Genomic DNA, 11,827 nt, shown 5'->3' on the forward strand with positions numbered 1-11,827 from the left:
AGGGCATGAATAAAGACAGAAAAGGCTTCAGCTATCAAAAATGGACAGGCTCATTTGCCCTCTTAATTTTATCCAATCTCTTAAATATTGCATGTTCTTAACTCCACCAGGCAGTCTGAAGCGGGGACTGCCTCTTTAAATTTCCGTTGTGGGCCCTTTAAGAGAATTCTACGCCGTGATAAAGCGCATGCGTCGAGTTCGGACCCGGCCTTTAGTGCGCATGCGCCAGAACTGGGTCTCAGCCTTCATCGCGCAGGCGCCGAGTTCGGTCCTAGTTTAGTGCGCATGGTCCGGCTCCTCAATGGCTTCGGATGCTGGTGGCTCCAGGCTCGGCAGCGATGACATGTTTGACTCCATTATCCTGGCCGATGACAAGTAAAATTAACTCTGCTTTCCTACCGATGTACTCGCGGTCTCTTTGGTGGCGCGTTTGTGGGTGACACTCCCCGCGACTGGGTGGATACGGCCATCATCATGTCAATGGTGGGCGAGGGGGCGTCACAGCGCCTCCCCCTCATCCAGAGACTAAGGGCCTGGCCCAGCTGCTGGTGGTCCTGGTGCTGGTGGTCCTGGTGCTGGTGGTCCTGGTGGCCCAGCTGCTGGTGGTCCTGGTCCACTTGGTGATGTTGATTCAGCTGCTGGTGGTCCTGGTCCTGGTCCTGGTCCACGTCCACGTCCACTGCTAGTCCAGTTCCTGTTGCTCCTGTTTTTGGTGTTGGGCAATGGGGCAGCTGACACTGATTCTTCAGTCTTGAGCTGTTCCCACAGTTTGCAAACTCCTAAATTTTGAAAATATGCTGTGCTTCAGTGGGTTTTTGTATTACTGTTTTTAATAAGCATATACTTAGCATATTGGTACTAATGTCTAATTTCAATAAACATATACTTGGCATATTTGTGTCAATGTGTCTGTTTTCACTGAGCGTATACTTGGCTTATTGGTACTAATATCTGCTTTCAGTAGGCATAGATTTGGCACATTGGTACCGATCTGCCTAACTTTTCACTAGGTGTATACTTACTATGTTGATACCAATATGTTTCAGGAAAAAAATGTGCTTACTGTTTGATACTTACACCACCCCAGTTGACAGCTGTAACAAGTAGTTCTTCATCCTGGTAATGCAATCCTCTGCATCTATCAAACTGAGATCATGGCTGATCTGATTGTGGTTCCACCTTCCTGTTCGCACCCCCCCCCCCCCCCCCCCCCCCCCCCAAATAATCGTTGATTCCCTTGACTATCAAAAATCTGTCAAATTTAAATAAATTCAGTGACCCACTGCTTTCTGTGGAAGAGAATTCCACAGACCCAATGACCATCAGAGAAAAAAAAATCCTCACCTACATCATAAAAGGGAGACCTTATTTTTAGACCGTGCCCCCAAGAGGAAACACCCACCTGGTATCCACCCTATATATGATCTTAATGTAATTATTTGTACAAACTGTGGTTCTAACTTGCTGTGAAGCCATTCTCACAATTCGAGTGAAAGGAATGTTCATTTCCCTATTGTGTATTTTGCCTCCTTAACCTGGTTTGTATATGCTTGGAAAGCTTTTTGAATTTGACCATATTTAGGACTTTTACAACACAGAAACAAGCCAACGTGTCTTTACTGGTGTTCATGTTACATATGAACATACGAACAAATGAATTAGGAGCCGAAGTAGGCCATTCGGCCCCTCGAGCCTGCTCCGTCATTCAATACATGGCTGATCTAATTGTGGCCTCAACTCTACATTCCGTCTACTCCAGATAACCTTAGATTCTTGACTAAGAAGGGAGTCAATCTACCTCTGCCTTAAAAATATGCATTGACCCTGCCTCCACCGCTCTCTGGGGAAGAGAATTCCAAAGATTCATGATCCTTATGAGAGGAAAAAAAAGTCTTCTCATCTCCATCTTAAAAGGGAGACCACTTAGTTTTTAAACTATGTCACCCCAGTTCTAGTCTATCCCACAAACATCCTTTCAGCACCCTGTCAAGTCTCCTCAGGATGTTATATGTTTCAGTAAGATCACCTCTCAATCTTCTAAAATCCAATGGATGAAGGTCCAGCCTGTCCAATCTTTCCTCTTAAGATAAGCCTCCCCACCCATTTGAGGTATCAGTTGAGTGAACCTTCTTTGAACTCCTCCTAATGAATTTATATTCTTTCTTAAATAAGGAGACCAAAACTGTACTCAATACTCCAATGTGGTCTCACCAACTGAGCAAAACATCTCTACTTTTATATTCCATTCTCCTTGCAATAAATAATAATTTTCCATTTGCCTTCCTAAACACTTGCTGTGCCTGTATACTAACATATGTTCCACATAAGCCACTTGATTTGGTTAGTTCTGTTATCACCATCGGCAAAAAAATATAAATCAGTTCCAAATTTTCTTCAAGCTTCAATCAAACAAACTCGAAATGTAGTTCTTTAGAGTGGGAAAATTGCGACTAGGGGGAAGACAGTTATTGATATTTTTGTGTTGAGAGAGGTGTTGTGGAGACTTGAGGAATCTGATGTGGGATCCTCTTCAGATGCCATAACCTTACTGTCCTGACCCTGATTCTGTGGAGGAGGATCATGGGAATACTATTTAAAAATAAGTATACTGTGAATACTATTGACATTTCTAAAATGTCTATATTAAAATGGAATGATGACAGTGGAATGATTTTAAACTGGATCTGATTTTTCAAGTGCCAATCATTTGACATGATTTGTTCAGCGGGTCAGAATGTACTTATCTAAAGGCCATGGTTTGGCAATTCTTTTTGAACTTCTTTGCATTGAAACCCACCTAATTTTTGCTTCCTCGTGGCAGATTTCGTGGGAAAGGGTATCAGGAAGGGTTTACTGAAGGAGGTCATTTGGGAGAGACTGAGGGACGGCGCTATGGATTAGCGAATGGTGCCAAGATTGGATCAGAGGTAAATATGTGTGAACAATGTGGGTGATATATATATATAAATAAAATGTGTGTGTGTATGTATATGTGTATATATATGTGTATATATATATACATAATATATCGAAATTATATATAGATACACAATTAAACATGATTAAATAGATGGTTGTGGGATCTGGTTGTGCAAATTGGTTGCCACATTTCCGACATTGCTACAGTGACTACAGTTCAGTAGTGCTTCATTGGCTATAAAGGCGCTAGATAAATACAGTTCCTCCTTTCTGCCTCCCTTCCAGAAGGAGCTGACTCATTCTGAAATGTTCTTCCATAAGCTTTCTGTGCCTCCTAGTACCTCACACAAGTGCACATTCTACATGGGTAAGCCTGGAAGCTGTGTTGACAAGTTATCGAGTTGTGGACTCTGCCCAATCCTGCCCACACCTATTATTTGCAAGCTAGGAAACGTCACTGGACAGCAAGCATGAGTAATAACACTAACAGAGAATGTATGCCCGCTCAGATTAGCTAACTAGCTTAGCACAGGCCCAGGATTCAAATTTGAACCTACTACTCTGTGTAACCTGGTTGCACATGGGCTCGGAGTTTGCGGTCTGAACGCTTTTCATTATGTTTACAGCGGCTCACAGACTTTTTGTGGGCTTTTGAGCAGCAAAGCGCCCCTTTACAGGCAACAGTGTCTCCCTACAACCAATCAGATTGAAGAACCCTCAGACACAGGCAAAGTCTAGCTCATGAAGTTTAAATTGGAATATTTAATTCAATGTAAAATTATGTATAGAAAGCAAAATGAAGAGAGGAAAAGAAAGATGGGATTGAGAGATTTTTTTTAAAAAAAAACAAGCTTTTAAAATATTTAATTTTTATATTTTCAATGATAATTAAAATATGTAGGAATGAGACTCCACACTTGCAAAAGAAAATTTTCAGTGGCAGAGGTTGTTAGTAATTAAAATTTATCACACTGTTAAAAATTCACTTCGACCTGAATGGACAAGCTCTAACTTTTGCTAGCGTGTTTAGTGTGCAGCTATAGCATCTTCTTACCCCTCGAGGTTTAATGTCAAATCTCACAGTGAGATGCCGGTATAGTGCAGCTCTTGGAGTAGGGAATCAGCCAGAAATGTGCTTTTACCCTCATTTTTTGTGTTTATTTGTACATGTGTAGAAGTTGCTGTCTGATTTACTCTATAATAACAGTGAGTGCTGTTAGCTTCACATTATTCTCAGTGCAAAAGCCAGGTTATTACCTTTACCAACCAAGAGAGGATAGCCTGTTGAATCATTCATAATACAATAGACCTTGCTTTGACAGCATGTCACAATTGTTAGCAGTGATCAGTTGTGAATTGTTTTCTTTGCACAGAATGACATTCAGATTTAAAAGAATGTCTGTTCTAATGGTTTCAATGCAAAATAACTGGGAGAGTGAAAGGCCAGATACTATTATAGTCCTTTCTAGTGCCTGTCTAAGTGAACAATACTGTTGTTTTTGGAAACTACATGCGTGGTGTTCTGTTGGGGGATGCAGGGTTGAGGCTCAGTGATACAACTGAGGACAGGAAGGTTCTGTTTAACATAGAGATAAAAACAAAAAGCTAAAAGCTACTGCGGATGCTGGAAATCTAAAACAAAAACAGAATTACCTGGAAAAACTCAGCAGGTCTGGCAGCATCGGTGGAGAAGAAATCAGTTAACGTTTCGAGCCTTCACGGCCCTTCGGCAGAACTGAAGCATAGTTAGGAGAGGGGTGAAATATAAGCTGGTTTAAGGTGGGGGGGGGCCGGGGGGGAGAGAGAAGTTGAGGGTGTGGTGATTGTGGAGATAAGCAAGCAGTGATAGGAGCAGATAATCAAAAGATGTCACAGACAGAAGGATCAAAGAGGTGTTGAAGGTGGTGATATTTGTCTAAGAAAAGTGCTAATTAAGAATGGAAGACAGGACACTCAAAGTACAGCTCTAGTGGGGGTGGGGTGGAAAAGACTAACAAGGTTTTAGTTTTAGATTTAAAAATAAAGGAAATAGGTGGGAAAAGAAGAATCTATGTAAATTATTGAAAAAAAAGGGTGGGGGGGGGCAGAAACGGGGTGGGGATGGGGGGAGGGGGAGTTTAAGATCTAAAGTTGTTGAATTCAATATTCAGCCCGGAAGGCTGTAAAGTGCCTAGTCGGAAGATGAGGTGCTGTTCCTCCAGTTTGCGTTGGGCTTCACTGGAAGAATGCAGCAAGCCAAGGACAGACATGTGGGCAAGAGAACAGGGTGGAGTGTTAAAATGGCAAGCGACAGGGAGGTTTGGGTCTTTCTTGCGGACAGACTGCAGGTGTTCTGCAAAACGGTCGCCCAGTTTGCGTTTGGTCTCCCCAGTGTAGAGGAGACCGCATTGGGAGCAACGAATGCAGTAGACTAAGTTAGGGGAAATGCAAGTGAAATGCTGCTTCACTTGAAAGGAGTGTTTGGGCCCTTGGACGGTGAGGAGAGAGGAAGTGAAGGGGCAGGTGTTGCATCTTCTGCGTGGGCATGGGGAGGTGCCATAGGTGGGGGTTGAGGAGTAGGGGGTGATGGAGGAGTGGACCAGGGTGTCCCGGAGGGAACGATCCCTACGGAATGCCGTCAGGGGGGGTGAAGGGAAGATGTGTTTGGTGGTGGCATCATGCTGGAGTTGGCGGAAATGGCGGAGGATGACTCATATCCCGCGCATCCTCCCTCACGCCTTCTCCTCCTTCCCAGAAACATGATAGGGTCCCCCTTGTCCTCACTTATCACCCCACCAGCCTCCGCATTCAAAGGATCATCCTCCGCCATTTCCGCCAACTCCAGCATGATGCCACCACCAAACACATCTTCCCTTCACCCCCCCCTGACGGCATTCCGTAGGGATCGTTCCCTCCGGGACACCCTAGTCCACTCCTCCATCACCCCCTACTCCTCAACCCCCACCTATGGCACCTCCCCATGCCCACGCAGAAGATGCAACACCTGCCCCTTCACTTCCTCTCTCCTCACCGTCCAAGGGCCCAAACACTCCTTTCAAGTGAAGCAGCATTTCACTTGCATTTCCCCTAACTTAGTCTACTGCATTCGTTGCTCCCAATGCGGTCTCCTCTACATTGGAGAGACCAAACGCAAACTGGGCGACCGTTTTGCAGAACACCTGCAGTCTGTCCGCAAGAAAGACCCAAACCTCCCTGTCGCTTGCCATTTTAACACTCCACCCTGTTCTCTTGCCCACATGTCTGTCCTTGGCTTGCTGCATTCTTCCAGTGAAGCCCAACGCAAACTGGAGGAACAGCACCTCATCTTCCGACTAGGCACTTTACAGCCTTCCGGGCTGAATATTGAATTCAACAACTTTAGATCTTAAACTCCCCCTCCCCCCATCCCCACCTCGTTTCTGCCCCCCCCCCCCCCCCCTCCTTTTTCAATAATTTATATAGATTCTTCTTTTCCCACCTATTTCCTTTATTTTTAAATCTAAAACTAAAACCTTGTTAGTCTTTTCCACCCCACCCCCACTAGAGCTGTACTTTGAGTGTCCTGTCTTCCATTCTTAATTAGCACTTTTCTTAGACAAATATCACCACCTTCAACACCTCTTTGATCCTTCTGTCTGTGACATCTTTTGATTATCTGCTCCTATCACGGCTTGCTTATCTCCACAATCACCACACCCTCAACTTCTCTCTCCAACCCCCCCCGCCCCCCTCACCTTAAACCAGCTTATATTTCACCTTTCTCCTAACTATGCTTCAGTTCTGCCGAAGGGCCGTGAAGGCTCGAAACGTTAACTGATTTCTTCTCCACCGATGCTGCCAGACCTGCTGAGTTTTTCCAGGTAATTCTGTTTTTGTTCTGTTTAACATGTTTGGTGTAGGTGATCAACATTTTCGTTGCTTCGAACATCTTTGTGATATATCCAAAACTTGACCTCGTTTATTCCCATTGTAGAAAGTTTTTGGACTGAGAGCTTTAGATCACTGATTCTGTTCCTTAAAAAGCCTTGTTATGGCCTGTGACATTGTTTGTTTCGCAGCAATATTGGCCATCTGAAAGATTTAAATAACTAATTCCCAAGTGTAGCCAAAAACGTAGTCTTGTTTTTAGAAGGTTGCTTGTTGTAGCGTTATCTCCTGTAATACAAATCTAAATTTCATATTGTGATCAGCTGGAATGCTGCTAGGCAGAATTGTTCAAGTATAAATTGCTGGTTGAAGTTGGAAGATCTGCTGTCAAAACAACAACTTGTATTTATATAGCACCTTTAACGTCGTAAGTCTGAAGGCACTTTACAAGAGCATTATTTGACATTGATCCACATAAGGAGATATTAGGGCAGATGACAAAAAGCTTGGTCAAAGAGGTACGTTTCAAGCAGTCATTTAAAGGACGAAAGAGAGGTTTAGAGAGGGAATTCCAGAGCTTAGGGCCTTAAGCAGCTGAAGGCATAGCTGTAGTGGTAGTGTGATTAAAATAGTGGATGCTCAAGAGGCCAGAATTGGTGGAAACATAGATATCTTGGAGGTTTATGGGTCTGGAGGAGATTACAAAAATGGGGTGGTGGGAAGGGGATACAAAAGATCCTGAGGGATATGAAAACAAGGATGAGAATTTTAAAATTGGGAGTCAACAAGGACAGGGGTGATGGGTAAAAGGGACTTGGTACATGTTAGTAAATGGGCAGCAGTGTTTTGGCTGACCTCAAGTTTATCGAGGGTAGAAGATAGAAGGCTAGCCAGGAGTGTGTTCGAATAGTCTAGTGGTAACAAAGGAATGAATGAGGGTTTCAGTAGCAGATGACCTGAGGCAGGGCAGAGTTGGACAATGTTATGAAGGTGGAAATGGGCAGTCTTGAGAGATGAGGTGGATACCTGTTCGGAAGCTCAGCGCTGGGTTACATATGCCACCAGGCTTGCGAACAGTGTGGTTCAGCCTCAGTTGCCAGGTAGAGGGACGGAGTTGGTGGCTATGGGGTGCTTCATTTTTATTAGTTACGAAGGAATTGTTTCAGTGTTGTAACCTAATAACTAGATTACAGTCTGAAGTTAACACTTATCAATGAAGATCAATTCCAAATAATTTTAAAAATATGTTAGTTCAGGGGAAACCTATAATAATTATAGTTCAGTATAATAATCTTATGTTCAGAACAGTGTGTATTGCCTGATATGGGATCCACTTTTCTTCAGACAGGTTATCTGGTCATCATCTTGCTGGTTTTGGGGGCTTGCTGTGCACAAATTGGCTGCTATGCTTCATACATTACAACAGTGGCTACATTTAGTACCTCATTGGCTGTGAAGAGCTTTGAGGTGTCCTGACATCATGGAAGATGCTATATAAATGCATATCCTTCTTTTGAGGAGTTTCATCTTTTACTTCAGATCATTTTTTTTCACAGGTTTCTTTTTACAAAGGTTTTGCAATTACCTGGAAGTGTCTTCTTCAGAAAAACCAAGATGCCAAAAGCAGGTATACGGATGAATGTCAAGTGATGCTGAACTTCAGAACTGCTTGTGTTGATGGCTAATGATCCTGTGAGAGGAACAATTCCAATTGCCCACCTAGTGATGGTCCAGAGGGCTTTGGTTTTGCATTAATGTTAAACTTGTGTTGTGCTAAAGCCTGAACTCTGAAGTACAACTCTGATCTTCAGTCAGGCCCTGTTCTGACTGCATTTACACTATAACTGCAGTGTTAGCGTGAAACAGCCCAACAGTTTGTGGTGTAACTGCACTCTAAACTAAATTCTTCAGATCTTCCTGTGATGTCGGAGATTAAATTCATTGCACAGCAAGAAACTTTTTTTAACTCTAAATTCCACGTTCTTGGGTTTTGCTGTCCTTTTTAAAAGACCATGCTTTGCCTTTTTGTATTTATTGCAGTAAAAGGCTGAAAGCCCTAAATACATTGCTGGAGATGGTTCACAGGTTCCCATATGAAGACCCTACCTACGACAAGTTACAGGAGGACCTGGAGAAGATGCGAGCCAAATTTAAACAGGTTTGTGAGGTTACTAGATTACTCTCAATATAGTGATTTTCAGAAATGGTGAGAGATTTGGACATGTACACTTTTGACCTTGTGTGACCAGTGAAGTATTTTGCTTACTGTTGCATTATTTGCATTGTTGTATGAAAGTGAGTGCAGGTGGTCTCTTTCATTGGACAGGGAGATATTATCGCAACTGAGCTCCATCCTGTTGTTGCTTAATATCTAGACATAACAATATTTGTAGCAGAAGTTGTTGAATATTGGCCAGGAGTAACAACATTGACCCTTTTTTCTTCTTCTGCAGCACCTTGTTAGTGGCCACAACCAGGCATTGCCCCCCGAGACTTGCGCTGTTTGCATGCTCGTTATATTGTGCAATCTATTTCCTCATCAAACCTTTGGGAGAACTTGTGTTAGTGTCATAAAGTAATTATTTAATGGGTATATAAACATTAAAAAAATTTAATCATACATAACTGTGTTAAATGTTTTAAATATGCTGAGAAAAAGCAGAGAACCAAAAGCATTTAGTATCATGGAACTATTTATTACCTTATCGTAGAATGATAGGCACAGGATGCCATTCAGCCCGTGATGCCTGTACAGTGTCACTATACTGATACCTTGGGAGAACTTGGAATTATTTATTAAATAATTGAACAAAAGTGTTTAATACTCTGCAGTATTAACCATTTTTCTCGTTTACAAGCAGAATCATCTTCAGAGTTGAAACTTAAACCATACATTATGTTGCTGCTTATCGGTCAGCATTTCTACTTGAATAAATATATCAGAGATTTTGGTGTTTAAATTGTTCATATCCTACATTTAGATGACTGGCCTTTTTGAAAAGATAATAGACTGCTTAACTACACAAACAACACCCTCTATACACTCAGTGAGAGTGGTACAGCAAGGTCCTGTATTAAGAAGCTTTGTTTTACTCTTTTGTTTCAGATTTGCTCTCTACTGAATGTCCAGCCTGCTTTTCAAAATGCACGAGCAGCAGGGATGTCCTTCTAAAGCAGATCATTATGACTGACCTTCGTAACACTGTTGACGGGGTGACATTTTGACTGAAATAAGCCCAGCTCTCACTCTGCCTGAAGTTATCTCTACAAGCAAATGTGGAGGAAGGGACTGGATAAAGTGAAATTCTCTCAGAAAGAGCGGATACTTCATAACTACAGGTCATAACCTGATGTTGGAAAGTGATGCAATTGCTGCTAAAAGGGAAAATTAATTCCGAGTTCCTTTGACTGTCCTTTAATTTCTTTCGGAAAAATCACTTCTAATGTGACCTGAACTGACGACAGCAAAACTATGGGAGTTTAGTTTCCTGCCGGGAACTTGAAATTTAATGAACTTCCAGCTTTTATCAGTTTGGATTCATTTCTCTCAGGAACACTTTTACTGAACTTTCTCCTTAAGTTGCTTGTATATTTTTATTTATTTCAGAAAATGACAGCGCAACTAGCTCTCAATACTAGCAATGAGTCAAGGAGATGATTTAATTGGTGTTGGTTGAGGGATAAATATTGGACAACTCTCCTGCTTTTCTTCAAAATAGTGCTGTGGGATCTTTTTTACATCCACCTGAGAGGGCAGGCTTGGTCTCGATTTAATATTTTGATCGGAAGACGCCATCTCTGCCTGTACAGCACTCCCTCAGTACTGTGTTGGACCATTAACCTGGATTATATGCTCAAATCTCTAGAGTGGGATTTGAACTAAGGCTGACAACATATAATAGTTGTGTTTTGCTTTGGAGCAACATGGAATCTTGTTGATCACATATGGTGGATAAGTAACATTTTTACTGGTTGATAACAAAGCTAAATTATTTATTGTAGTTGTAAAAACGTTCAGAATTTCATGATCAAAATGTCTACGACAGTTTTAAAACTGTAATCGTTTGTATTGAATTAAAATCTCATATTGAAATTTGTTCATTTAATAAATCAAGATTAAAAATCAATGCTAATGTTTTTTGAATTACCCATCACATCAAATTTTTTCATTCGCTTTTCCTTTGGACTTTGTGGGTTGTAGTGACTTTTTTTCAAATCAGCATGCTGTATTTTTCAGACTCTTGACTCCTTTCCTCCTTCCTACCCTCCATTTTTCCTGCACCGGCTAATGCAGGTCACCTTGTCTGAGTTATGGTGCCCTGCTCAGCCACATCTCGCACACAAGTTTGTAAATTCTTCCATACTGGATGCGCGATCAGTATATGCATCCACAAACTGCCTGTCGGAGAGGTGGGACTTGTTATATTTCAGCTCTGTCTGCGATGTATGGAAGTGGTGGGGTTGGTGATGGGGGGGCTTGCGGTGGTGGTGCAGGGAGGGTACACTTTATCACCAAGCAGCCAGCCATCAGACCTGTCATAATCCAAAAATAATAAAAAGTGGAAACTGGCAATATAATGGAGGTTGTAATGGAAATATGACTTTTTAAACTGTCTCCTATGGCCCAATTTTAAAAAAATTGAGCATCTCCAGTCCTGCACCTCACTAACACTGGTCATTGCAAGAAGGCTAAAGTCACATGACCAATGGTCCCATATGCCAAAAAAGGTACAGTTAAATGGATACAATTAGCACAAACTCAGATGGTGAAATTGAATCACGGGTGACACTGAGTTACAGCACAGTTTTTTGAAATTGGTAAAAAAAGATTGCAGGAACTCGAATGGTGCTAGATGCAACTTCTGCTTGAAATTCCACAATCTTTTGCAATGGTTGTGCTGATTTTGGGTAAATTGCACTGAAACAACCAGCGTTCCCAGTGGAACATAACCACTGTTGAGAGAGTAATCCAGTTATATACTTGTGCCAGGCTGAGGAGGGTTGCTTAATTCTGTCTCTCCTCGGGAGTGGCCTGAGGGTAGGATTGAGGGTTTACACCCAG

The 11,827-nt window shown here is 42.2% G+C and overlaps 1 protein-coding gene across 1 annotated transcript; it reads left to right on the top strand.

The window, feature by feature from the left end:
- The first annotated feature begins 234 nt into the window (after positions 1 to 234).
- Positions 235 to 10,892, top strand: lto1 (LTO1 maturation factor of ABCE1). Its single transcript, XM_078549495.1, has 5 exons — positions 235 to 375; positions 2,822 to 2,927; positions 8,322 to 8,392; positions 8,806 to 8,923; positions 9,872 to 10,892. Exons 1-5 carry the CDS (start codon positions 302 to 304, stop codon positions 9,935 to 9,937), a joined length of 435 nt encoding a protein of 144 aa, XP_078405621.1. The 5' UTR covers positions 235 to 301; the 3' UTR covers positions 9,938 to 10,892.
- Positions 10,893 to 11,827: the final 935 nt, after the last annotated feature.

This window comes from Cetorhinus maximus, chromosome 9, assembly GCF_964194155.1.
Source record: "Cetorhinus maximus chromosome 9, sCetMax3.hap1.1, whole genome shotgun sequence".
Taxonomy (NCBI): Eukaryota; Metazoa; Chordata; class Chondrichthyes; order Lamniformes; family Cetorhinidae; genus Cetorhinus; species Cetorhinus maximus.

Bases quoted from the DNA above. Each gene is read 5' to 3' on its own strand.
- lto1 (XM_078549495.1), top strand. From the start codon at position 302: ATGGCTTCGGATGCTGGTGGCTCCAGGCTCGGCAGCGATGACATGTTT. The intron at 376-2,821 runs GTAAAATTAACT...TCCTCGTGGCAG, and splicing joins ATTATCCTGGCCGATGACAA to ATTTCGTGGGAAAGGGTATC. The intron at 2,928-8,321 runs GTAAATATGTGT...TTTTTTTCACAG, and splicing joins GTGCCAAGATTGGATCAGAG to GTTTCTTTTTACAAAGGTTT.